This window comes from Rhinolophus sinicus, chromosome 14 (assembly GCF_057876585.1).
Source record: "Rhinolophus sinicus isolate RSI-liver-muscle chromosome 14, RSI-T2T, whole genome shotgun sequence".
Taxonomy (NCBI): Eukaryota; Metazoa; Chordata; class Mammalia; order Chiroptera; family Rhinolophidae; genus Rhinolophus; species Rhinolophus sinicus.
Genome location: NC_142514.1, coordinates 183,176,576 through 183,203,997, shown reverse-complemented (window position 1 = coordinate 183,203,997; position 27,422 = coordinate 183,176,576). Strand labels below are relative to the sequence as shown.

The 27,422-nt window shown below is 47.3% G+C and overlaps 2 protein-coding genes across 7 annotated transcripts in view; both read right to left on the bottom strand.

Moving 5' to 3' along the window:
- Positions 1–9,701, bottom strand: part of PACS1 (phosphofurin acidic cluster sorting protein 1) — a 115,163-nt gene extending 105,462 nt beyond the window's left edge. The window contains exon 1 of one of the 2 annotated variants that reach the window (XM_019737688.3): positions 8,964–9,701. In XM_019737688.3, the coding sequence (XP_019593247.1) occupies positions 8,964–9,313 (350 nt within the window). In that variant the 5' untranslated portion in view covers positions 9,314–9,701. The remainder of the gene's footprint in view (positions 1–8,963) is intronic. The other variant, XM_019737689.3, reaches the window with a different exon arrangement.
- A 1,276-nt stretch (positions 9,702–10,977) lies between these two features.
- SF3B2 (splicing factor 3b subunit 2) lies at positions 10,978–25,537 on the bottom strand. 5 transcript variants are annotated; one of them, XM_019737691.3, is made up of 22 exons: positions 25,351–25,537; positions 25,138–25,187; positions 24,763–24,840; positions 22,919–23,167; positions 22,560–22,610; positions 21,463–21,580; positions 21,053–21,153; positions 20,618–20,714; positions 20,335–20,426; positions 19,730–19,945; positions 19,453–19,590; positions 19,198–19,278; positions 18,785–19,012; positions 18,122–18,271; positions 17,353–17,442; positions 17,132–17,239; positions 16,285–16,392; positions 15,876–16,018; positions 15,692–15,793; positions 11,841–11,940; positions 11,554–11,739; positions 10,978–11,207 (listed from the first exon to the last, which is right to left on the bottom strand). In XM_019737691.3, the coding sequence occupies exons 1-22, from the start codon at positions 25,481–25,483 to the stop codon at positions 11,136–11,138; spliced, it is 2,691 nt and encodes an 896-aa protein (XP_019593250.1). In that variant the 5' UTR covers positions 25,484–25,537; the 3' UTR covers positions 10,978–11,135. The 5 variants fall into 5 exon arrangements, with proteins under 5 accessions (XP_019593250.1, XP_088645832.1, XP_019593251.1 ...); XM_088789706.1 differs by having other exon boundaries at positions 22,560–22,607; XM_019737692.3 differs by having other exon boundaries at positions 25,138–25,184; positions 25,351–25,536.
- Between the last annotated feature and the right edge of the window lie 1,885 nt (positions 25,538–27,422).

Below are 27,422 nucleotides of genomic sequence, written 5' to 3'. Positions count from 1 at the left end.
AAGAAGGCAAGAGAAAAAACATCAACTCCATCTAAACCCTCAATTTTCCTTGGAGTTGCACAGCGTTTAATGGTGATAAATGGCTAGCTATAAACCGGTTTAGTTGCTCCTCTGGCTGCCAAAACAGAGCTACAGAAGTCAGCAGGTAGAATAGGGAAGCTGTCAAGTCAAGTTGGCTCAAAACAAAGTTGTGGTTTGCAGGCGGGGCCGGCACCATCTCTTCCGTTCATATAAACTGGCAGGATGTAGAAACAGGATCCCGACCCAGCCACTGCCTCAGAGAACCAAAATATTTTGCTTTGACTTTCTAGTCTATTAAGCTTGGGGTTTGGCAGGATCTGTTTCTAAAGTGAACTCAAGACCTTGTGATGATCCCACTGAGGAAGTCGGAAAATCAACAGTTGCCCTAATTCTAGAAAGAAAGCAGTTTTTCGAGGGGTGTGGAAGAAAGACAGAGAAGCTGGACTGGCAATACAATGACAGCAGTAATAATAACAGCTAATATTTTTAAGTGTTTCCTATATGTCACATATGCACTGAACCTGTATTAATCTCATTTAATCCTCATAATAAATGAGGGTAGGGACAATTATTATGCCCATTTTACAGATAAGAAAATGGAAGCATCAGAAAAATTAAATAATTTGCCCAAATCACTCAAATGGTAAACAACAGAGTCAGGATTAAAATCCTGGCTACTGGCTCCAGAACTGCTATCCACAGCCATTAAGCTTTGAAGCCTCTCACTATCCATAATTTGGTAAGAGCAGCATTCTGTAATTCCCACATGATAAAGTCCAAAGCATTAAATATTATTCGTCAACTGTGAGAACCAGAAAGGGCTTGGGGAACACCAAGTTTAAACAGAGAAATGGCTGTGGTGTCTATTGTGACTCATGAGACAAATCCCTGCTCCACCTGCCTCTAAGCTGCAGAGCCTTGCAAAAATGCCCCCACCTCACCTCCACTCACTGGGCCTTGACTTCTCCTTCTGGGAAAGGGATCTCAGTACCTGCCTCTGATGGTTACTGCAGCACACAGTAAATGCTCAGTCAGGGTCACCTCAATCAGGCATCAGCTCAAATGTCAGCTCACCTGAGGCCTTCCCCGACCACCCTTACCTAAAACAACCCGTCCTCCAACACGCTCAACTCCCCACTCTGCCTTATGTTTCCTGACCTACTAATCAAAGATCTAACTATTTATTTACTGTCTGTCTCCCTCCACTAGAATGTACACTCTGGGAGAGAATGGACTTTGTCAACCTGTTTGCTGCCGTTTTCCAGCACCTAGAGCAGTGCTTGGCACATGGAACTACTCAATAAATATTTGTTAAATGAGTGAATTGTGCATAATAGATTTCACTCAATAAACATTACAAATAAATCGGCACTGTTCATTCAACAAACATTTATTGAGCACCTATAAAGTAACTACATAAATGAACAGGATTATTTCAAATAATGATAACTAGTTGTTAAGGTTTATAAACTCCCAGAATGGACTGGGCAGGTGAGGGCAGCTTTCAAGGTGGCAGGTCAATGATGGACTGAATGACACCCAGGAGCCAACCACACGATGATCTGACAACAGAGCAGCCAAGATAGAAGAGCAAGTGCAAAACCCGAAAGGCAGGAGCGACAGTGCCCAGGTCCAGCTTGCCTAGAGCCACTAAAAGATGAGGTCAAAGACACAGGAAGGGGTCACATCGTAAAGTATCCCTAAGTATGATGAAAAGTTATTTTATAGTGTCCCTTATCTCTCTTCACCCATTAGAACGCATACTTTATGAGACCAAAGATTTTGTTTGTGAGACCACATACCATCTGGTCTATAAACGTTTGCTAACTGAATGAACTGAGAAGATTACAAAGCAGGGAGTGACATGATCTGATTTTCATTTTTAAACTATCACTCTGAACTGCTACCAGTGGTTACCTTCTAGGAGACCAGAGTAGCAGAGGAGGGGAAGCATTACAAACAGTAGAGTAAAATGTGTTTGAGAAGTACCGTAAAACAGAGAAACAGGAGAAAATAGCTACTCTCTAAATCTTGGAGCATTTGGTGTTCTAAAACAAGAGACAGAAAAAGGTAAGTGAGGAGGGATCAAATAAATGACAACTGATGTCCTAAGCTTTTTGCGTTTGCTAAACTATTTTTAAAAATTGCTACAAAGAATCTCTATCTCACCTATGAAAAAAAGAACAAAGGAAACTCAAAGACAGACACACACACACGCACAAAATGCTTTCTCCAAAGCACTGTAAAGAAAAAACACCTCCTATATCTAAGCATTTCCTCACAGACAATTAATATGCCAATTATAACCAAAATGTTACCTGGGGCAAATCTTGCTCACAATAAGGTTTTGAGACCCAGAGTGTCATTTGGAGGAATTCTGCAGTCTACAAAGGGAGGAACAGGTATTATAGGCATCTACTTTTAAAACATCACTCCTTTCATATCTACCTAGATCTGCACTAAAAAAAAACAACAACAAAAAAACAACCCACGGCAAAACACATACAGGGTAAATTACAGTGTAATTTCTAAGACGCACATCACAGTTCTAAAATTTTTTGGTCAAAATAATCTATGGATATTATCTCGTGTCTATGTTAACAGAACTAAAAGTGCTAAAAGCATGAATGAAACACAGGTTTACCTGGAAGTTCACAGGATCATGACTCCCACAGAGACAAGAGGAAGAAAGGTATTCAGGGTCAGAAACATTGGAAGCTAGAACTAAACTCAGATATTCTGACCGTCAGTGTATTTTAAAAACATTACAGCCTAAAAGAATCTACCCAAAAACATGAAAGAAATAAATGTGTCATTATCAATATTACTTTATCACCTGTGCCTCACCATTCCCTCATGAGGAAGCAGTGGTCTAGAACATTCTCCAGTCACCATTTTTGCTATCAATAAAAATGAACAAGCAACTCTGGAACCAAGAAAGGTAGGTAATGAGTGGAGTAAAACTTTAGTCCCCCATGTCTTCATCCATTCAATCTGTGATTTTTCTTATAGCTTTATTGTGATACAAAATTTGTAATGTTCACTCCTATGAGGTGTGCAACCGAGTACACTCAGTATATATTTTTAAATGTATATTTTTTAAACTGGTCTTTTCTGTAATACATGTTTATTGTAGAAAGTCTAGAAATCACCAAATAACATATAAAGACAAAAATTAATACCATACATAATCCTACCATCTAAACACCATTTTGGAGTTAATGGCTCCAGGCAGTTTTCTCTATAGATATTGACTGAGACCTAAAACTGTGGGAAACAAATGGCAGAGAGTCACCAGGAAGCAAATTCCCTCCAGGAAGAAGGGAGCAGACTAGAAGATAATAACATTTAAAGTGCAAAACTAAAGAAAACTAATGCACCCTTGAAGTAGCGAAGAAAAGGGCATTTTAAAGTAATTTGGAAAATGATAAAAGTATTCAGTTTAAATGAACAAGCAAGCACAAACCATAAATATTAATACTACAAATGCCATACATAGGCAATTGTCTCTCTAAAACGAATAGAACTTTCTGTGGTCCTGGAAATGTTTTAGATCTGCCCTGTCCAACATGGAAGCCACTAGCCACATGAACTAGTTGACATGAAATGTGGCTAGTGCAACTAAGAAAGAGAATTTCAAATTTTATTCAATTTTAGTTATTTTTAATTTTAATAGCCACATGCAGCTAGTGGCTACTGTCCTGGACAGCACACCTTTAAAGATAAAAGACGTAATTGAATGTCAAATGGAATGTTTTAAGGAAGTGTTTTCTAGAAAATATATAAGCTAAGTAACAATGTATCATCATTTACTGGCCTTCTCTACTGTGTTACCCAAGGTAGAAGCCAGGTACAGGTCTGCCTAAGTGGCTCCCTAAGCTGTGACTACAGCTATCTTTTGGTTAATAAGATTAAAGAGAATGCAGGTCCAGCAGACTTTCTAAGCAGACAATTGCCCTATGGATGGCAGTAAGAGGGAAGGAAATACTCTCAAGTTGGTTCCTAGGCACAACATCTTGGTCTTCTAAAACCCTCAGAGGCTATGCTGGTTATTTTTCTAACTAGGCCTAGAGAAGGGAGGATTCTGTCAGTGTTTGCCAATCTAGAACCAAACCACCTTGCTCAATTCCAGCCCAAATGGGCCTCTGAAAGCCGTTCTAAGATCCACTTCAAATTCTGTCTTTCCTCAAGAACCCGTAATACCACTCGGAACCCATGCTGGGAAAAGACCAATTCTTGCAATCATTCCCACAGCTACCTTGGTCTCCCAAAGTATTCCCAGAATGTGGCGCCAAGGATACAAGCCAAGCCAACTCCAAATTTCAGAGGACCCACTGAGCTTTCAAATCCTAGCCAAAACAGGACAAGGCCTCCTGGGGTGAAGTTGTGAAAAGACACAGCCCAAACATTTTCTGACCTGCACCTCCCTCATGCACACAGAGGTGAAACACTAACAGTAACAGTGGCAACTTACTGGCTCAGCGAAGAAACTGGAAAACAAGGTTAAAAAGAAATCACAAAACCACTAATGTGTCCAAAAGATCTGTAAATCAATACATGTAAAACAGACTCTGTGAAAGTCATTCTTTCTGCCTTAAGGAATCTGAGCTTCCACAGGGACAATGGATAATATTACCCCGCCAGAGAGGCTATTCTATTACAACACTCACAATGTGAAATTCAAATCTTCTAAGGTACAAATATGCTTTTAAGACTTTTAATGCTGGGAAAATTATAGAAATTTCACTAGGTCGCTCTTATTTGATCAACTACATTTACTTTAACTCTATCATATAAGTACTTTCTCCTGTGGATCTATCTATAGGTCTTATTTAATATTTATTTTACACATCTTAGAACGGACCATAAGTAAAAGTATTCCCCATCAATGGATGAAAACACTAAGGTGTGGCAGAGTTTGTCCTAGTACACAGTAAGAAAACAGAGCAATATGTCCTGGCTTGCCTTGTGCTTTTGTAGTTAGAGGGGCAACTGCCCCCCCCACGCACCTTCATGAAACACGTCTATGGCAGGCCAGCCACGCCGACTTAGCCACGGCCACCTCCTTCGGCTGTAACACCTGTACAGTAAGGCTTAAGTTCAGTACTCACTTTTTTTTTTTATGTCATCTAAGGAGAAATGTGACTGATAATTACTGAACTCCTTCCCTAAATACACAGACAGATAAGAATATGTAAATGTGCTTTGTACTCAAAGAAAATGTGATATGGTTCATGAGTGATAACAGCAGAGCACATTTTGTCTCCTAATAGTTTTATGCCACTGAGGAAATGTTGTACACTTGTGAAATGTCATAATTTTTGTGCCTCTCCTACTTAAGCAATTCAAAAAGAAGAAAGAACATCAGGGAAACTCTCACCATACAAAGGCCTAAGAGAAGGGATTGATAATAAGACTCCAAAACCCTTTCTTTAACATCAAGCAACGCGCTACCTGGTGCCTACAATGGTGCCACAGCACTGTCCATACCATGGACCATAGTAGAGGAAGCACTACTTAGTATGGAAGGAAAACAATGCCGACTTCGAAAGCTGTGAATTGCATAAAGAACTGTGACAGGCCTACCTGCTCCTAACAGAATCACAAAAGCAACGCTATGTCCCAGTGATTACCTCTGGGCAGTGAGAACAGACAGAGGACTGGGGCTTTTTCCTTACACTTTCCATTTTTCTGTACTACTAGAATTTCTAATCATAGACATGTATTTATCTCTTTATTTAAAAAAAAATGCTGGCAAAATGGCAATGAATAGAATAACTTAGTTATTTTAAAGCCAACTACATGTATGCTCTTCATCCATAAGAAGTTAAAAAAAATTACAATGGATTCTGAGGGAATTTAGTGGATGTTAATAAGAACACACCACATATCTGAGGAACAACGGCAATGCTATCTTTATTTAAATATCTAATAAAGGGAAAGGGATTATTTTTTTCCTAAAGAAAATTATATTTCTATAGGGATCAAGAAAAGGAGCATGACCTCGCTACCACCTGACTTTTCAACTTTCCTCTCTGCACTAGGTAGAGGGTCACATTTTACGAGACTGAATCCCACATTGTTATGTACAGCTAACCTTAGATCCACAATCATGTTTACATTTATGTGTATACATCTCAGATGTTTGGGTCTCATTTGAGTTACACGAGACAAGAATGCTAATCCTAGAGTATGTGCAAATACAGAGTGCTGTGTACAGAGTGCAAGCTGCCAATATATTCTCAACATGAACAAGTACGCCAAGGAGACCTCAAATTAACCAGATGACTCTGATAATTCAAAGGGCCAATAGCAGGCCATTTTCTCCTCACAGGGTGTTAGTTTCCACCCTGCAGATAAAACAGCATGCTCCAAAGAGCACAAGTGTTCCACAAGGAGCTGGGAGGCACAGGGGTGACAGCTGAAAAACAAAGTCAGAGCAGGACAGCTGACAATCTCAGGGATTGGTCACTAGACATGACACACTGCATGCATGCTCCTGCAGGTGAAAACAAGCTAGCCTAAGTCTCACACCAAGTTAGCACAATAATTATCGATTTGATCAGGACGCCTGGCTATTTCTTGGGCTAATAACTTATTATGTGGACTTTTCAGTGACTAATGGGGCAGACCAAAAATCAACAGCCATCGGTGATTTTATTTATCCCCCCTCTGCTGCACAGCAGCGTCTTGCTAGTCGACTGGTGCCTTTTCAATCTAACAAGGTAAAGAAGGCAGCTGTCCAAATGTCATCAATCAAGCACAGTGACAGATGTGAAGAAAGAATGGGCAAGCATATGTTACAAACACTGGAGCCATGTGGGAAGGTGCACAGTGCTTTTATGTTTGAAAAAGGTAAATGAGAATACTTCAGCTAGACATGAGCCTATGATACAAGAGAGAATCCTGCGCAGCACTAAGAGGAACAGCATCACATACGAAACACCCACTTGAGTTTGGTGTTGTGGTAGGGCACTGGCCAAAGCAAACTAAACTAAGAGGCTCCTGATTCCCCTAAAGGAAGGACAGAAAAAAAGAAAAGTGTAAGTCAGTGAGGTCAATGTTGAAACAAAGGACATGAAGAGTAGAAGGGGGGTGGGAGGAATGAAAAACAACCTAATATTATCTAAAAAAGTTCCAGATGTATACCCCGCAAACAGCAATTCCACCCCTACATATAAAGACAACCAACAGAAACTTTCACAGTGAGCACCAGGAGTCCTGGATAAAAATATTTACAGCATGATTGTTCATGCTCACAAAGAGGAAACAACCCAAATGTTCATCAAAAGGAGAATTATAACATTCCTACAATGAAATTCTATCCATTAGTGAAAATATTTAAACTACAGCTACCATGCAACTTACAGTAAGTGATGATTCTCACAAACTTAATGTTGAGTTAAAAAAACCACAAAAACCAACACAATAAAATAGGTCACAGAACACATACAATACGATAGCATTTCCATAGACTTCAAAAACATTCAAAATTTAAAATTAGTGTTCACAGGTGCACATAGGTAATAAAACTAGTTTTAAAAGACAAGGGAAATGATAAACACACAATTCAGAATAGTGTTTACCTTTGTGGGGGAAAAAGGGGATGTGGTCCGGAAGGGGCACCCTGGAGGCTTCAACATAATGGATAATGCTCTATTTCTTAACCTGAGTCAAGTATACAGATGTACTGCACATCCTTTTTTTAATAGCCTATCTAGGATATATATATGTGTGTGTATATATATATGTGTGTATATATATATATATGTATATGTATATGTATGTGTGTGTATGTGTGTGTGTGTGTGTGTGTATATATATATATATATATATATATATATATATATATATAATGTTGCATGTTGCATGCATGAAATAATTCAAAATAAAGAGAGAAAAAAAGAAAAATAGAATTGAGGGTGGAACCAGACAATGCTCCCTAATCCCCACTTATACATCCATCTGCCCAAGGCTGGGCTAACAGAGTTAAAAGTGAGCCCAAGACTCCAAGGCAACAGAATGAACTCAGAGGTGACAAAAAGATCACCTCCAGGCATTTCTCTGGGCTTACTGGGCAAAACCAGCTCTCGTGTCTACTCTAGGGGTAAACTGTAAGACACTGCATACTGTCCCCAAAGAGTTGAAAAAAGACTGCCTTGCCAATACAGAAACAGAAAATATCCCAAACTAGGGAAATTTTACCAACGGAAGGAAAGTCCCCAGATGGTGCCAATAGACAGGAATGGATTGAATTTAGGAAGAAGGCAGTAATTTTATGTAGCCCAGCAGGACTGGAGAATTTGTGACCAGTTACTGGGGAGGAAGAAGCAGAGAAAAATACACTTGAAGACACACAAACTAGGACTTCTATAAGAGCGTAGAGACCAGGACAGAATGTGTGTGATTTGACGTCCAAATGAACATGTGTACTGAAGACTAACTACAGGCCCCAAGGGTTACTACATGGGCTTTACCTGGCAGAAGGTGATCGCCGAGTTTGGCACATGCCGAGTATATTGGGAAAGATTAGTATCAAGAGATCTATACCACATCTATGTAACATATGTACAGCCCACGGGCGCCGGCAAGGCAGGGAAAAGAATCTGTGACTTATGCAGGGAAACTGACCGCCAGGAAGGCCGGATTCGGTCAGCTCAACAAGAGAAGGCCCAGGGCTTGAAAATCCAGAAGGCCCCGCAAGGGGAGGGGAAGAGGGTGGTCCCGGCCACAGGCAGAAGGTGCGGCTGCCCGGAGAGGGCGGGGTCCCCGCAGAGGAGGAGTCCTGGGAGGCCTGGCAGGGACCAGGCCCCGCAGCCCGGGGGAATCTAGGGAGGAGGAGTCCCCTTGGGCGATGGGACAGGATGGAATGGAAAGGCGGGGGTCTGTCACAGCCCCAGCCGGGAGCCCCCGAGGGCCCGGCCCCCCCGCCCGCCGCTCACCTGGGCACGCAGCTGGACGAGCTTCGGTCCACCTCCCAGGTGGCGTAGAGGTTCATCTGCACGGGGGCGGGTGTGCGGCCTGGCCCCGGGCCGCCGGGAGGCGCGGAGCCCGAGGCCACCGCGACGGCCATGGAAGTGGAGGTGGATGAGGAGGAGGAGGAGGCGACCGCCGCTGAGGTGGACGAGGACGAAGTGGTGGCCTGGGCCAGCTTGGGGGGCGTTGGCTGCTGCGGCGTTGGCTGCTGTGGCGTTGGCTGCTGCTGCGGAGACTGGGCGACCCCAGAGCCCCGCTGGCCGCTCCCACCCCCGGCGCCTCCGGGACCACCGCCCGTCCCTCCGCGTTCCGCCATGGCCCGGCCGGGGGTGAGGGGGCGGGCGTTACGGGGATCGAGGCGACCACAAGCGGACGCCCAGGCTTCTCCCCCAGCGGCGGCGGCGGCGGGGGCTCGACTCGTCTCCTCAGCCCGCCCGCCGGAGCGCGCGAGCGAGCGAGAAGCTGCACGCAGGCGCGGGGCCTCGCGACGCGCGGTCCTCGCGCTCGCCCGCCGCTGCCTGTTGCGGCTCGCGCCGCCAAGACACTGGGTGGGCGTGTCCGGGGAGGGGGCGGGGAGCCCGGGCTCGCGCCGGCCCCACCCAACGCCAAGGGGCGGGGCTCGCGCTCGCGGCCCCGGCGGGCCTGTGGGCGCGCGCCCCTTACTCTTTGGAAGAGGGGTCTGCGGCCCGCGCGTGCTCGGCTGGCTCCTCCCCTCAAATCCGCCGCGCGAGCTGCAGCCGGCCTGCCCGGTCCTCCCCTCCCCCCCGTCGTCCTCTCAGCGGCAGCGTCCCGGCCAGCGGAAATCCCGCTTTTCCGGGGCGCGGCCCCGGCCTGGAGGGGGGCTGCCGCGGGAGCGCGCCCTGGTCCCTTCGGGTCTGCTGAGCCCAAGCCCGGCTTCCGATCGTGGACCTGACCCCCGCCCTGCAGCCCGCGGGTTTCTTCGCCAAGACCAACGAAGGAAGCGGTGGAGACCCAGCGGCCTGCCACTGCCACGGGTGCCAAAGTGCCGTGAAGTTTCCGCCCCTGCCTCTCTCCAGTGTAGGCTGGGGGCCTTAGGGACCTAGAGTCCAAAAGGCCCTTGGCATGGGTTAATTATAAAGCTAAGCCCTGGCCCATCGAGACCCAACCCTTTTCAGTCCCTGTGGTCCCGCTCTCCCAAAGAACCATTAGAATCCTAAGCCTGCCATCGCTGCCCGGTTTCTGCCCCTTGGAATGTTTTTCTGCGTCATCACTTACAAAGTATCTAAAATTCTATTCCTCCCCAAGCTTAGCTCAACTGCCACATCCTCCGTGGGACCTCCCACACTCCCCCCTCCAGAAACCATCTTGAAACCTGCACACTGACACCTCAGTTTAGGTACACTTATAGCAACACTAGTGGGACAGCAGCCGTATGTGACTCATCTTCCCAGCGCTGAGCAAATGCCTTTTGGACTCAGCAGTCCAACCTAGTCTAGCCTGTCAGGAAGACTTCTCCCCATGGGGGACTAGATCCTGGAGAAATCAAGCCCCACACACACAAAACATGGAGACTGGTTGACTGAAACCACCCAGGGGCTCACAGACACAGGACAATCTAGATGTTCAGCTGTGTTCTCTCCCCGAGAAGGACTTGGGCTCTTCTGGCCACAAGGTCTATTAGGAAGGCCTGACCTGGCCTACTTCCCCAAGCCCACTGTACTTCCTCAGCCCTGCCAGGGCGCTAAGCTGGCTATTTTTAGTCCCCAAGGACAAAGCAGTAAGGTCAAACCAACCCTTCAGGTACTTCCCCCGGAGCCTTCCTACAAAGACAGGCAGTGGTAAAACACAGATTTTGGACGGCTTTAGCTTCATCACCAGCCTCAACAGCAACAGCTGATCCAGGGGCATGCCCCTGGTCACTGGGGCAGCCCAGAAGGTGTAGGAAAACGCTGTTTTAGTTCTTTTGCAGAAGGGGACTCAAAGGAGACGAGGGAAGATCAGGAGTGTTACATACTCATCTCTTGGGAAGCAGCTTTATTTACAAAACACGTCTAAAATAAGAACATGAAATGACAAGCCCTTGGGAATGTGGGAGAGCTGGCTCTCGGGGACCCATGTGTGAAGCCCAGGCATCCAGACAGAGGGCCTAAAGAAGGGCTGGGTGTGTGAGGGGGGACCTAAAATTTGAACTCCTTGTATTTCTTGCTGCCCCCACGGCTGTCCTGGGGCTGAGCTTTCCGTTTCTTTTGCTGAAGGAGAGAAAGAGAAACAGGTTAAACAACCCACTGATCCCGAAAACAAGGGTGGGCAGCCTGACACATACGTCTGTGGAAAAAGGACTGAAACTGGATTCTCAGACGTGCATGAGTTCCTCCCCACCCCCCAAGGACTCCGTGTCATCATCCTCACCGAGAGCAGCCCACCCACCAGAGCTTTTCTAAGGTTTCCCCAGCTCAGGAAAGGAAGCTCAGGGCAGCAGGCAAGAGTCCTCCCTCACTTTCACCACTAGAGAACATGACTCCACGGAAAGAGCAGCGCCCGGCCCCCGGCTCCAACACCCCTCTCCCCGCGGGGAGTTCTGGTGTGAGCTCCCACCTTTTGTTTGGCAGCATGTTCTGCCACCATGTCACTGAAGTCTTCCTTCTCCACTTGTGCCTGCTGCTCCCGCACGTGCTCTTCATACTTCTGGGTCATGGCCATGGGGTCCAGCTCCAACTCTTCAGGTGCCAGGGCCACTTCTACACCTTGTAGCTCGGGTGCCGGGCCCTTCCGACTCATAACCTAGAAGAAGGATCAAAGCCTGGTCATTCCCCAAGAGGCTCAGCAGCCCTAGCTTTTGCCGCCTTGCCAGCCCCCAACAGCAGTAGTTTCCAAGAGCTCACTGTGGACATGTCATAGATGTGCGTCGATCCCATTATGGCTCCCCCAACGGTGGCCGTTCTTTTTTCTGGTAACACGGTGAACAGCTGAGGCGTCTCGCTTCTGCAATGGACAAGGAGGTCAAACCCAGAAGGAACACGGACAACACCTCTACCCAGTTCCCTGAAGAGACTCCGCGAAACCTGCTGGGGAAAAGGATGCCCATGCTACCTGTGCAGGTCACGGAAACCATGAGAAGTTAAGAAGTGGGCTGGTGCCGATTCCAGGGAATACAGGCCCGGAAGGAGAACAGAGATTAAGTTAAGGAGATCAGAGGATCAGAGACCAAGATTCCCACACGTGAAGAAGGGCTAAGGGTCAGAGGCTGAAAGTTGCCACAGGATCTCTGGTAGAGAAGATGGCAGGAGAGAAGAGGCGAGGCTACAGCAGTTCCTGCCCCAAGTTGTGCCTGGAGTTCTAATGTAACCCGAACTTCCAGCCATTCCATTGGTGCAAGAGCCATCCACAGCCAATCTCACCACTTATTTCAAGGATTTCCACTCGAAACACAAAAGCAAATCTACCAATATCAACCCAGATGTGGTTTCATCCCCACCTCTCCCCCTGGAAGAGGTGACAATCTAGTCTTACACAGCAGCCAGAGCAAATGCCTTAAAACAAAATTCAGGCGGCAGGATGGCTCAGTTGGTTAGAGCGCAAGATCTGAACAAGGTTGCCGGTTCGATTCCCGCATGGGATGCTGGGCTGCACCCCCTGCAACTAAAGATTGAAAACGGCAACTGGACTTGGAGTTGAACTGTGCCCTCCACAACTAGATGGAAGGTCAAAGACTTGGAGCTGATGGACCCTGGAGAAACACACTGTTCCCCAATATTCCCTAATAAAAATTTTTTAAAAATTGAAATAAAAAGAAATTTAGGTCCTCTCCTTCCTTTGCTCAAAACCCACTGAGGCTTCTGATCATCATCTGAATGACACTCGAACTCTTTAACATGACGTAAGGGGTTCATACTTGGCTCCCTTACCTAATTCCTCCTCACTATACTCGGCCACCGTCCCCTTCTTTTTTCTTCCTTGAATATGCAAAACTTAAGACTTCTGCATCCAGACAAGGAGCATGATGGACTAGGTGTACCCTCCCAACTGAAACAACCAAAAAAATGGGCAATACAGATGAAACAGTGGTTTTCAAGTCACTGGACATGGGACAACGAAGAAGAGGGATTCCTGAGACAGGTAACCAATGATGTGAGTCCTTCAATTGCCCAGCCTACTGAAGAGAGTCTGCAGACCACAGAACAAGGAGGAGTAACCCACGTAGAGCTCAGAGGACACCATGAGTTGAAGGGCTGAAGCTGAAAGTACACAGAGACCAAGGTGGCTAGAGATCACAGGACCGGGTGTGGAGAAGAGAAAGCGGTCCAGAGCCCGAGAACTCCAGAGACCTGCAGAGGGTCCTCTTCAAGTAGATTACTGCATCTGAGGACACTACACAGGCCAGGGAGGGAAAGGATTAGTGATAACAGTACCTGCCACTCACTAGGACTAGGAATAGTGCCTGGTCCTACTAGGCCGACTGAAAAACCTGATTAACAGGGCACTGGGTACAGCATACAGGGCGCCTTGTGCCTCAGGAGCGGAAAGGACTGAGTGAGCACTGCTTCCATCACTAAGGAACCTGACAAGCAAGACCTAAAAGAACCAAACTGTTTCCAGGTACCTTAACTGTATCCCTGAACAAAGCTAAAGATTTACAGGAATACAAAAGTATCCTAGACCTAACAAGGTACATTTCACAAAGTCTGGCAGCCAATCAAAAATTAACAGGCATGCAAACAAACAGGGGAATACAATCCTTAGTGAGAAAAATAATCAATTTAAATCAACCCAGAACTGGCACAGATGTTGGCATTAGCGGGCAAATACATTAATGTTATAACTGCATTACATATGTTCCAAAAAATTAAGTTAAGAAACATAGAAGATATAAGAAGACTGAAATCACACTTAGAGATGAAAACTACATTGGATGGAATTAATGTCAAATTAGAAACTGCAGGCACTATATAAGCAAACATAGGAACAGAAATTTTTTAAACATTTTTTTTTTTTTTTTTTTTTAAGATTTTACTGGGGAAGGGGAACAGGACTTTTATTAGGGAACAGTTTGTACTTCCGGGACTTTTTCCAAGTCAAGTTGTTGTCCTTTCAATCTTAGTTGCCGAGGGCGCAGCTCGCTGGCCCATGTGGGAATTGAACTGGCAGCCCCGTTGCCCAGAGCTTGTGCTCTAACCAACCGAGCCACCCGTCCGCCCCAGGAACAGAAATTTTTTAAAATGAAATAAAGAGAGATATTTTAAAAATGAACAGAGTATCAGTGAGCATTAGGACAACTTTAAGAGACCTCATGGATGTATAATTGGTGTTCCCAAAGGAGAGGACAAAGAGAAGGAAACTATATATATATATATATATATATATATATATATATATATATGGAGAAGTAACTGCCACAATTTTTCCAAAATTAATAAAAACTATATATAAATCCAGATTCAAGATGCTTCATAAACTTCAAGCCAGGAAATGTGAAGAAAACTACACCAATACACTGCCCTATACTGCACAGCATAATCCAACTGTTCAAAACAGAGATAAAAATCTTAAAAGCAGCCAGAGAAAAATGACACACATGTATAGAGGAACAAAAGAAGGATGAAGACAGATTTCTCCTCAGAAACAATGAAAGAAAGAAGACACTGGCAACACCTTTCAAGTACTTGAAAGAAAAAAACACTCTCAATCTAGAATCCTATACCTGACAAAAATCTGTCAAAAAGGAAGGCCAAACAAAGACATTTTTAAACAGTAAAAGCTGAAAGAATTCACGACCAGCAGACCCACAAGAAATGCTGAAGGAAGACTTTCAGGCAGAAAGAAAATGATACCGGATAGAAACGCAGAGATACACAAAGAAATGAAACAACACTGGAAATGCTAATTATGTGAGTTAGTATATAATTCTTAAGATTTAAATCTCTCTAAAAGATAACTGACCATTGAAATAAAACTAATAACCACACAGTGTAGGAGTTATAATATATGTAAGTGCAAAATGTATGACAAGAATGCAAAAGTCAGGAGGAAAGAAATGCAAGTACAATTCGTAAAGTTCTTAACACTATCTGGAAGTATAATATTACCTGAAGGTAGACTGTGATAAAGATGGTTATTCTAAACCCTAAAGGAACCACCAAAACAATAAAACAAAGACTTACAGTTAATAATTCAACAAAGGAGATAAAACAGAATCATAAAAAATGTTCAAATAATCCAGAAAGTGGGAAAAGGGGAACAAAGAACAGAACAGAGAAGATCCTTTCATGAAAAAAGGGGTCAATTCATCAAGAAGACTTAACAATCCCACAGGTTTATATACCTAATAGTAGGGCTTCAAAATGCATGACTCTGCAAACCCCGTGCCTGCCCAGGGCCTGTGGACTGCTTCCCTTCCAGTTCCTTCTGCCCCACATCATCCTGTGGCTGATTCTTCCCTAACATTCAGCGCTCAGCTCGAATACCTCCTCCTCAGCGAGGCCTTCCCAGAGGCTTCCCCATCACCCAAACCCTCTACATCCCATTCCCCAGTGTCCTTTGGTTCACCATCCTATCCACATCTGAAATTATCTTGTTCTCTGATGACGTTTTCGCTGCTGACTCCCCACTGCCTAGAGCAGTGCCTGGCACAGAGTTGGTGTGCAATAATTGTTAAAAGGGGGTGGACAAAAGTCAGCCAGTCAACCAAGAGGCCAAAGGGAAGAGGTGCCCTCTCGGCCCTGCCTAGTTCTCTCACCCATCCATCGCCTCCTCAATCTTTTTCTTCCTCAGCTCAATGAGTTCAGGGGTCTCCATTCCAGCTGGCACCGACGAGAACCCTCCAGGAGTGATGAGGCCACTGTGGAGAGAGGAAGAAGCCTTGGAGTAAAGAGAAGGCCCCCAAAGACAGGCCACTTCCGAGAGGCAGACTGCTTCCCAACCTGTCTGCAGGGGTAATAAAGCCTGTCTCATCTGGCTTCTCTTCATCACTTTCCTCCTCTTCCTCTTCTTCTGAAGACTCTTCATCAGATGGCTCCAGCTCCCCCCAAGGGGTCCGATCAATCTCTTCTTCCTCAGTCTTGGTCTGAAAGAGGTCACTCATTCATTCAACAACTGTTTACTAAGTACCCATTAGGTGTCAAGCTTTTGTAAAGGTAAACAGACAATCTGTGCCCACAGAGAGCTCATATTCGAGTCAGGGGCATGCATCACAGCCCAGAAAAATGTATGCCCCTTTTTTAGACTGAAAATTCACAACACCCAGCTCCTTGATAAGAAGACGCTATATACCAACTATCTCTAAACTTCATGACCTTAAGTAAGACCAAGCTTGCCAACCATGGCCCATACCTGAAATTCAGCAGCATTGGTTCCAAACACATCCCCATAGAGTGGTTTTCCGGTCTCATCCACTGGAGGTTTGCCCCAGCCGCCAGCATGGTACCCAAAGGAACAGCTCTGCAAGAGAAGAAATGAAAGTCAGTTCCACTAAGCTCCAAAAGAAACGCTGAAGCCCTAGAACAAAGTCACTCTCCAAAGTACAGAACTAACCCTTGGGAACTCTGGAAATTATGACTTCAGAGAATTAAATGTTACAAAGCAAAAGTAATAAGCAACAAAAATCCGGAGGCAAAAGGATGGGGAGATGAGAGGCAGAAAGTGTGAGAATAACCGTAGCCTTCATGGTCGAGTCTGTATTGTCTGAAACTGACACGTACTTTAAAAAACATGACTTCTACTTCCTACTGATTTTTTCCTAACCTTTGAAAAGCTTTTAGAACCTATTTCTCTTAAAGGACAGAAATTCTGAAACTTAACAATCACTTCTTTTTCACTTACTTTGTTGCCTGTTAATTTTAACGTGATGCTTTTTATTTAAAAATAAGAATAAATTTAATGCCATTACTGACATGAAATTATTTCTATCTGTTCAGCTATGTATATGTCAGTAAGATATATGGAAACACATTCACCGCACGTTAAATCTGGTTATTTCTGAGTGGTGAGATTGTGGGTGATTTGTTTTAACCTTTGCACTTGTCAATTCTGACTGACTATTTTATAAGAGCATGTCAGGTTTTAAAAAAACAAAACCTAATACTTTTTTTTAAGAGACACATGGTAAAATGAAAGAAGGAAGAAAAATCATCCTCTAGTCAAAAGCAGAGGCAGCTAAGAATGAAAAGACAGTGCTCACCTCGGGGATGGGTGAGTTCAGCCCGGGGATTTTCAAGTTTGGGTACGATGGGGGTGGTCCATATCGCTGCATGGCAATCAGCCACGGAGGAGGGACCTTGTGAGCATTCTGCAGGAAAAAAGAGAACAGGATGCCATCTGCCCAGCCCTATCCTTTCGTCTCCCTTCCGCTCCAATTCCCACCCTCTTCTCTGCTTCCCCAGTCAGGTAACTGGCACTCACTGGTCCTACTGGCATCCCCAAAGAAATCCTTAGCTCATCAGACAGATCTCCTGGCTTCTTCTCCTTCAGTCGTGTCTCAAACTCCTTCCCCTGAGGAAAAAGCAGAGCACGCTGTATTGTAGACACCAGACACACACTGGGACACACAATGGCCAGGGGACATGAGAGCAAAGAGGAGAAGTCCCAATCCACATCGGATACACAATGCCACTGACGGCTGCCTAGTTCCCACTCTGATTCTCATCACTGCTTTCCCTGGCCAGAGTAGGGAGAGGAATAAAGGCCAGGAAGGAGGGGAAAGGCAAGACTCCCAGCCATCATTAACCCACTATGAGAACACGGCCAAGGAAAAAAAAAAAAACTAAAAAGAATATGGCCAAACTCAGGACCTGCTTTCTCATCTGCAAAATGAGGGCATTCGACAGGATGATCACTGAGATCCTTCCACCTCAAAAGTTCCACAATATCATGGTCATTAATACTTTAAGGATGGGGGGGCTTTCTCCTACCCCCAATATTAAGTGTTTCCTAAAAGCGTCTGTCCCTTGGCACAACCATAAACAATTATGACTTCAAAGACATGGTCTGCACCCGTCCAGGAAACCATCTCATTGGAAGATTTCATATTCCATCCCACTCAAGGAGAGTTAACGGACAACTATGAGGCTGAAGGGAGAGGCTACTGTACCAGCTTCAAAAGCCCTTCTGACCACGAGTTACAACCGTGAGCCAAGGCCCAGCCCTGCTCCCCAGCCCCCGGCTCCCGAACCTCGTAATACAGGTCCCCGTGGATGGTCAGCTTTGGCTTGGTCTGCCACTTGAAGAAGGCATCATGCAGTTTCTGATAGTCAATGTCAATCTTCCCCATCTTGGGTCGAACCTTCTCTCGCATTTTTGACTTCATGGTCTTCTGCTCTTCCTATGGAGAACAGCAGAAGACAGGCCATAAAAGGGGAGAACTGGCAGACTAGAGTTTCACTGGGAGGCAGTTTTCACGGCGTACTTTTGTACCTCCTGAATTTTCGCATGACGTGTAAAGTATCTAATTAAGCAGTCACACAACCACCACAAATCACTATACACGAAGTACATCAGACTCACAATGGGGGCAGAAAACTACAGACAGAGCCAAAAGCAACATGCAGAGAAAGGGGTCAGCGTGTGCAGGTCCAAGAGAGCCAGCCAAGTGCGGGCAGAGGGGATAAGACAAAGGGACAAGGTGGAAATGGAGCCACAGAGACCCAGAAGTCTCCACTGTGAACGGAAGTGAGGACTGCCCTTCCTGCCATGTGTCACATGCAGTACGACTTCTGAACTGGAGAAGGGACGATCAGACTAAATAGGTGGGTCCTGGGAACCAGATCCTGACTCTGAAGCAGGCTGCCATCAAGGACGTGGCTGCCCCAGGGCAGCGCTGAGTCAGGCCCCTCACCTTCTCCTGCAGGGCCTCCCGCATCTCCTGGATGCCTGTGCGTTTGATGAAGTCTGGCAGCTCGAAGGGGGGTTTCTCAATGCCTCGTTTGCCCTGCAGGTACTTGCGCTTGAAACACCAGTGGCGGGGCACGGGCACGGAATTCCGAGTGGCCTTGAGGTGGACCAAGAGCTTGGGGTCCTGCGCTGTCACGTCATGCATCTCCACAACGTCGGGCCGAGCCACGAGCTGGAAAACAGCAACATGCCTCGAGAAAGCCCCGACCTGTCAGGTCTAAAGCTTTTTCTTTCTCTTCTTCAAAGGACCCACACCTAAGTCACCCACACCGCCTTCGAAGCTCTCCCCACCACAGCCAACCTCGCCCCTTTGGGGACCTAAGAGTGTTAGGGGCTGCTGCGTCAGCTTGGTCTCACCTGCTTAAGTTCAGCCACAGTAAAGCGATTCATTCGGCGCAACTTCTTCTTGGACAGCTTGGGGGCTTCGGGCTTCTTTTCCTACAACAGAACAATCAGCTCTTGTGAGCAAGACTCGCAGGTGTCACTCAGGCTGCCCAAGCTTGCCCCCAGCCTTAAGCCACCAAAGGGATTCGCCCCGGCCAGAGTTCACCATGGTCCCTCACTGGACGCCCCCCGAGTGCTTGTCGCCCGGAAGGCAGGTGGTGGCCTCACCTGTTCATCGTCGCTGCTGTCATCGTCACTGTCCTTGTGCTCCTCCTCGAAGCCCTTCTTCTTGGGGACTGTGGAGTTCTCCAGTTTGTCAAGTTTCTCTGGTTCCTTCTCTTTCTCCTTCTTCACATCGTCGGTGAGCTGAGGAGACAGACAACATGGAAACCCCTCCCTAGATCCTCAACCCAGCCCTGAAAAGATGCCCTCCTCTGCGCCATCTTTTCCCCTCCCTGCTCCTTCCCTGCTCAGCTCTGCCCCATGAGAGGGCCGCTCCTTGTACCTTGAAAGCCTCAAAAATCCTCTTGAAGAAGATGAAGTTGGGCTCATAAATTTCAGGTTCTTCCGTCACGTACTCAATTTCAACATCAGCGGCAGGGGAGTCAGCGCCACGGGAGCGGGTGGACTCTTTCTCTCGCTCCCCCGAGCTCTCAGAGGATGCCCCCCGCACCCGCTGGGGCTTTTTCTTCTTCTTTCGGTTCCGACGCTTCCGGTTTTTCTGCCAACACAAGGAAAATCAATTAGGTCAGAAAATCCAAGTACTGTGCCTGCCCCCCAACCCTTAACCCCCCCCCCAATTTCCCCTACAGGTTGAGAAAAAAGGCCTTGAAGTCAGATGCTAAAGTTCTACCGCTTTTGAGCTTTGTGCCTCTGGGTAAATTACTATACCTCTCAGAACCTCAGTTTATTAGCTATAAAATGTAGGCGTGCATCATACTCAGAACTCCAAGAACTCATGGCCATCGAATGGAAAATATCTACAAGATGCTTAGACGGGAGCTGGCACAAAACAGCAGCTACGGCTTACTGAACACTTCGAATGGGAGTTATTTTAGGGCCTAAACCCCGTCTCCTGCCATTCCTTCCAGACCCGGCTCCATCCCATACCTCTTTTTTAGATATGGACACTGTGTCCTCCTCGGTCTCTGACGCTGACTGGCCCAGGGAGGAGCGTGTGTCTGTTTCCATTTCCTCTTCCTCTGTAAGGGAGGGAAGGTGGCCGTCAGTCTTGTCCCAGGGCCACTGCACTGTTACTCGCTCCCGTAACCCCTCTTTACCAAGAGCCAGTTTCTCTCTAAAACCCTCCTCAGGAAAGGGATGGAGGAATGTGGACTCGGCCTCAGCTGCTCCAGGTTCTCTCCTTGCAGCCCTCGGACACGGTGACACTCACCCTGTTGAGAGTTCATCTCTTCTTGGCGGCTCTCCTTTAGCTGCAGGATCTTCTCCAAAGCCTGGGGGATCTTGGGACCCACAGAGGGGTCGTCCATCTGCCCAAAGATAACACAGGCAGAGGGAGTAATCTTAGTGCCCCTTTCCAGCACTTTCCACATCTTATACTAGAAGGGCTGCAGGCCAGATGATGTACACAGCAGACTGGACAACACCAACTAGACTCAACCATCCTTCAGCATCCCTCAGAGTGAAGCCCAGAACGCTGCCCCAGAAATGTCTTCCTGTCCTACCTCAATACGTTTCAACTGAGTATGGCGCCCCCCATCCCCACCCCCAGAAGTCTTCCTATCTTCTCAAAGACTCCCCTAAAAATCCAGCAATAGTCCCATTCTAAACCACTCTCCAGTCCCTAGGAAGAAATCACCAATCTCACCTCTCTGTTCTCATCTCCAGGGGGTGGTGGGGGACCACGAGGCCGGGGAACTGGGGCCCCCATGGGCAAAACAGTGGGGGTGGGGCCCACTGGAGCAGCAACTAAGAGGAGAAAGAAATCCAATGTCGAAAGAGATAAAACACGCTTTTTAAAAATTACCTTCCTTGCTAAAACTCAGGGTGATGGTTATCCTTAGGGGGAGGGGGTGGCTGGAAGGTAGCCAGGAGGACTTTCAGGGTGCTGGTAATGTTTCGGTTCCTGGCCCAGGTGCTGTATGGGTATGTTCGGTTTATGAAAACTCACTGAACTACACGTCTATGAGACGTGCTCCTTTTTAACGTGCTATATACTTAAGTAAATAAATTTCTCATCATCTTCCTTGCGTTGCCCTCCCATTTCCAGGGTCTTACCTCGAGGACCCAGAGGAGTGCGAACGCCAATTTGGCCCATGTCTTGTGGGGGCCGAGGGACTGGGGTGCCCATCTTGGCAATCTCCTGCTGCCGTTCTTGCTCTAGTAACACAGCTGCCTACAAGAGAAAAGAGGAAGTGGGGCTACAGCTTGGAAAGCCACTGGGTGGGCAGCCCCTGACAAGAGCATTGTTTCAGCAGGGTCACAGGACCAAGGAGAACAATCAGGTACCACCGGAGCTCTGCCAGCCCCGCCACCCCCACACTTTCAGGCTACTGGTCCAAATGGAAAAGCCCTCTCGTCATAAAAGAAAACCCCTGGAAACAACACCAAGAAAAACCCCAGGAGACTTCTGGTCCCTAGCAGAGAATTTAATATTTAGCTAAACACTGACTTCTATTGTTTTACTAAGAGTTTTCTTCCCCAAAAGATTAAGTTATTTCTAAGAAACAGTGAATTCTGTTCTTATATCTACCCCTCAAGATCTAACACAATCTGGGCAGACAGTACTTCATAAATGTTTCCATATCTGGTGCTGTTAATGCTTATTTTCTAATACTCCTGAGTAACCCCCTAAGTAACAACTGATACAATGCACCCGTGGGGCTGAATGCCTTATGTATCATCTTTCCCTAACTCATATCCATCATTTAGTCGACACTTAATACAAATAACTAAACGGATCCAGAGTCCTCTCCAAGTTACCTAAAATGATAGCACGTAACACTACTAGGGATCAGCAAACTTTTTCTGTAATGGGCCAGACAGTAAATACTTCAGGCTTTACAGACCACTGTGTGAACCCTGTTGTATATTCTTGGGTTATTTTATTTTTTTTAACGATCCTTTAAAAATATAAAACCATTCTTAGCTTGCAGGCCATACAAAAAAAAAAAAACAACAGGCTGCAGTTCATAGTTTACTGACCCCTCAGCTACAAAAAGATGGAATTATTTGGGAGATATTGGAACTTAGTTTAAGATAAGGTAACCTCCACAAGAAACTTGAATGGTGCATCTTTTTTTGGACACTGAGCACTCGAGGTGACAGCCAACAGACTAGACCATGGGGTCAAAGATTAGGATGAAGGGCATTACCCGCTTCTGCTGTTCCAAGAGCTCATGTTCCTTCAGTGAATGATCTCCCTGCTTAAAAATGAAAATAAGCTAATTATATAAATGCCTAACCACTATGCTGTACACCTGAAACTAATATAAAATAATACTGAATGTCAGCTGTAACTGAAAACTAAAAAAGTTTTTTAAAAGAAAGAAAACAAGCTCATACCAGCACCAATACCCCACAGACCAGTCTGCCACAACTCTGCTTCCTGGGGTTCTAGTCTTTTGTCCAGAGCGTCCTAGAATGCTTGGCCCCAGAATCGAGCTGTCCCTGAGGCCCCACGTCCCCTTTAGGACGCTGATAAGACCCAGACCCAGGCTGCCAGATGCCCTACCTGCTTGGCACGCTCCTCTTGCTGCATCAATAATGCCGCCTGCTGCTGTGCCAGCTTCAGCCGCTCCTCCTCTGACAACGCCACAGGCTCGCCCACCCGGAGAGGAGGCGGGGGCCCCAAGTTTGGTGGGCGGGGTCCAACTGCCATAGGAAAACCAAGGCCAAGGCCTGGTGGAGGTGGTGGGGGTGGTGGAGGAGGTTGCAGAGGTGGGAGGCCCATGGGTGGCGGTGGCATGGGAATTCCAGAGAGCTGTGGGGGAAAAATATGACCATGAACTAGGAAACATTTATCTACTTAAGATATTTGCTGGAGATCTACTATGAGCCAGGTGCTGGGATTCAGTGTCAAATGACACAAAGTCCCTGCATTCAAGAGAATACTCTATAGCAGGGGTGTCCAAACTGCGGCCCGCGGGCCAACTGCAGCCAACAGCGATCCATTGTTAATTGGCCCGCAGCAAATTCCAAAAATATATTTAGTTTACTTAAATAAACCAGGTGAGGCAATACGTACTTCACCTCGAGTGAGTGGCCCGGCTGTTTGTGTATTTTACCGCATATGGCCCTTGGTGAAAAACGTTGACGAAAGTTTGGACACCCCTGCTCTACAGCAATATCAAAAGTTGATGGGGTGGGGGTGGGGGGGCAGATGGCTCAGTTGGTTAGAGCGCGAGCTCTGAACGACAGGGTTGCCAGTTCAATTCCCACATGGGCCAGTGAGCTGCACCCTCCACAACTAGATTGAAGACAACGAGCTGCCGCTGAGCTGCTGGTGGGGCAGCCGGATGGCTCAGTTGGTTAGAGCTTGAGCTCTCAACAAGGTTGCCAGTTCAATTCCCACATGGGATGGTGGGCTGCGCCCCCTGCAACTAAAGATTGAAAACGGCAACTGGACTTAAAGAGCTGAGCTGCGCCCTCCACAACTAGACTAAAGGACAACGACTTGACTTGCAGCTGATGGGTCCTGGAAAAGCAGTTCCCCAATTAAAAAAAAAAAATGTTGATGTTAACTTTGGGGCACCAACCAATGAAAACTAACAACTCTATCCCCAGCAAAATATCATGAATATACCGTGTTTCCCCGAAAATAAGACCTAGCCAGACAATCAGGTCTAATGCGTCTTTTGGAGCAAAAATTAATATAAGACCCGGTCTTATTTTACTATAAGACCAGGTATAATATAATATACTTGTTCTTATATAATGTAAGACCGAGTCATATTAATGTTTGCTGCAAAAGACACATGAGAGCTGATTGTCTGGCTAGGTCTTATTTTCGGGGAAACACGTAGATTTTGCATACGATTTCAGGATATTCAGGGACACCTTTAAAGGCCATCTAGGGACTCCTCATCCCACACATAGGAGTCAATGGACCCCACATAAGAGCCACTGCTCTAGTGAAACAATCAAATCCTGGATCAAAAAGGACATGGAAGATGAGGGGACTTAAATAAATAGCCAGTATGCCCCAAATGACTTACTAAATGGAGAGGGTATGAAATCAAATCAAGGAGTGAGCCCTAATGTCTCAAAGAATAACATAAAAACTGTGATCTGAAGGGGGACAAAGAAGAAGGTGATTACTCCCTGCTGATGGGGTGGTGGGGGAGGATCAAGTCAGGCTTCCAGATATTCAAGCTGAATCTTAAATGACTGGTAGAATTTGGAGGAGCCGACACTGGGGAAGGATCAGGACCAAAGGAGATTTGAAGAGCTCCCAGCTCTGTCATTGCGGTACCTATCTGCCCAATCTTCTAGTTGCATCCCCAGCACACTGCACCTGAGAGGCAGGGTTACCCTGAGCAGAAGAGAACTTATTATAAAGTGGAACAATATCCTTACCTGTGCTGACATGGGTGGGGGAGCAGCTTTGTCCCCATCTTCACCTCTCAAAACTGGCCGATTCAGTACGATGCCAGTCTGCAAGAGAGAAACGACTCTAGATTAGTCAAAGAGGGGTTATTCCACTAAACGACGTTGGCTCCCATTCATTCAACAAAATTTGTGTTGTGCCTGTGTGTCAGAGCTCGGGCTAAGCACTGGGGTGGATCAATATGTATAGCAGAGATTATACCAGAGCAGGTAAAGGCAAGAATAGGCAAAAAAGGCAAGCCTCGCTTGCTGTGTCGAGGTACACAAAGAATGAACAGAGTCGTGAGGGATCATGAAGGCCTCCTCCAGAAGCTCGGCCTATCCTGACATCCCACCAACACTTACCTGGCGGGTGTAGGTCTGCAGCCGTTCCACCAGCTCCTCGCGGCTCCCTGCTGGGCAAAGCACAGGATCAACAGTGTAGGTCAGGCCGAGTAGGCCAGTCGGCCTTAGTCAAGCCCCAGGGACCCGCCTCCGCCCCCCCCAGGTCTCCGGGGTAACCAGGCTCGCTTCCCCGCAGGCCTACGCTACCGGCTCTTGACCTCCCGAGCTCCTCACCCTGGATCGGAGCTCCGATCTCTGCCAATTTGGCCTGAAGCTCCTGGGCAGCCCAGGCGCCATAGTGTCCAGGAGGTGGCGGCGGCGGCAGCTGCAACTCTCCTTTAGGAGGCTCCGGATGCTCGGTCGCCATCTTAGCCGCAGAAAGGCGCGCGACCAACCCGGAAGCTCGGGCCAGACTCTCGGCCTACTTCCCGGAACTTCCGGCAGCGCCGTACGCCACGTCCTCTCCAGGGTTGGAAGGCCGTTCGGATAGAGGCCCACCCCCTGCCATTCTCCAATGGTCCCTAGGCGGCTAGGTCGCGAAGCCTTCTGGGAGTTGTAGTACGTAGTTCACGGTCTCCGGGCCACTGCACCGGGAACATTGGGGGCTAGAGTGGGGGAGGGTCTGCTGTAAAGATGGTCCCACGCGGAGGGTTTACTTTCTGCGTCTGACCCGCCCGAGCGCAGGCCTGCGGCCTTCCGGCCCGACTCCCTGATCAGGCGTGAGAGGCCCGGGCGCTTACGTTCCCAAGCAGTCCCGGAGGACTCATTCCCCCGCGGCCGCGCGTTGCCGGCGCCAAGCGGGAAGTTGCAGCAGATGCCTGTGATAAGTGTCTGATTGTTTGCTTACCCACCCCTGACCCAGAGGTGGATGAATGCGCTGAAAGCGGATCGGAGACGGAAGAGGAGAGGACCCACCCGGGCTGAGCTCCAGCTGCCGACCTGGGGGAAGGGCGACACTAAAGCCCCTTTTCCACCGGCTCAAATGTCGTCTCCGCTAGGCCTTCTGTTTTCTTTTCCTTCTTTGGAGCTCTCATAACGCGTTCAAACCAGCACCATCTGTTTTCAACTCTTTCTTGCCCCTTCTTCCTACCTCCACCCCCAAGAACGTGAGCAGGGACCTGGCGTTCAAGAGATGCTCAATAAACGATTACTGGGGGGGGGGGGGGGGGGGGGGAGAAGCGAATGAAACAATCTTCCCAGCGACAGGATTTGCGTCTTTTTAAGTCTCCAAAATAAACTCCGTACTTTTTATTTTCTCATCCCCATCAGCCTACTAGCAAGAGGGTGGACCCTGCCTTGCACCCCCCACCACCACCAGTGGCCTGCGCGCTTAGGGAGAAATGCAGCTTCCACCTCTCCTTGCCCTGACCCCTCAATTCAGTTTGTCTCCCCACCTCTGCCACTAGCTCTGCGGTCCCTCTCCCATTCTAGCTCTGTCCTCTGACTGACAGGCTTACTGCCTGTGTAAGTGTGAGTAAGCATGCATTGGGTGAGAGAGCTAAGAAACTCAAGTGAAATGGTCTCATTTCCCCCACACACCCACCCCTTCAGATCTCTCTAGCATGCTCCATTTCACCAGCTGTCTCCAACGGAGAAATGGCTGGGAGCAGTGAAAAAGAATGGAATGCCAGACGCAGGGAAGGTGATGTTTAGGAGAGACAGAAAAGGACTGGCTCAGGCAGGTTGCTCACATCCCAGCCCTGGCTAGGAATTTCTCTTCTCTCTGGTCCAAACCTTGAACCTTCCCCCTTCCATCACTACCACCATCCCAGACTCCTGACTCTCCCAGAGAAGCCAAACCCAGAAAGGAGAGAAGAAAGAACAGTGGTGCCCTTCCCTCCAGCTTGTCAGCCCACTCAAGCAGAACCATTCCTGACACAAAGGAAGTGTCTTTCTGCTCCCCGTAACTGGAGAATGATGGCAGGTCATCTGAGGCTGGAGGCCCCAAGGCATGTATATGTGCTGGGGAAGGGTATGGGTGTCTCTGAAGCAGGATAAACTAAGGGGACTGATGGGTGAGGAGGTAGTGTAGCTTAGGCCAGAAAGGGACAGGACAAGTGAGGCCCCATTTTATCTTAACCTTCCTGGGACCCAGGCAGGATAGGACCCTCATTGTGCAAATGGGAAGACTAGGGGACAGAGCGAAGCTGACATGCCCAAGGAGCCAAACTGGGACCACAAGCAATTCTCCTGACTCTGAGAGACCCAATTCCCTTCACCTCCTTAACAAGAACCCTCACACAGTATCTACCAGTGCGGGTCTAGAATGGAACCCCGTCCCAGCTTTGCGTGGCGGCCCCAGCTCC

Coding starts and splice junctions, on each gene's coding strand:
- SF3B2 (XM_019737691.3), bottom strand. CDS start 25,483: ATGGCGACCGAGCATCCGGAGCCTCCTAAAGGAGAGTTGCAGCTGCCG. Junction 24,841..25,137: donor TGCAGACCTACACCCGCCAG/GTAAGTGTTGGT, acceptor TCTCTCTTGCAG/ACTGGCATCGTACTGAATCG. Junction 16,019..16,284: donor CCAATGCTGCTGAATTTCAG/GTATGGGCCATG, acceptor GACCTCTTTCAG/ACCAAGACTGAGGAAGAAGA.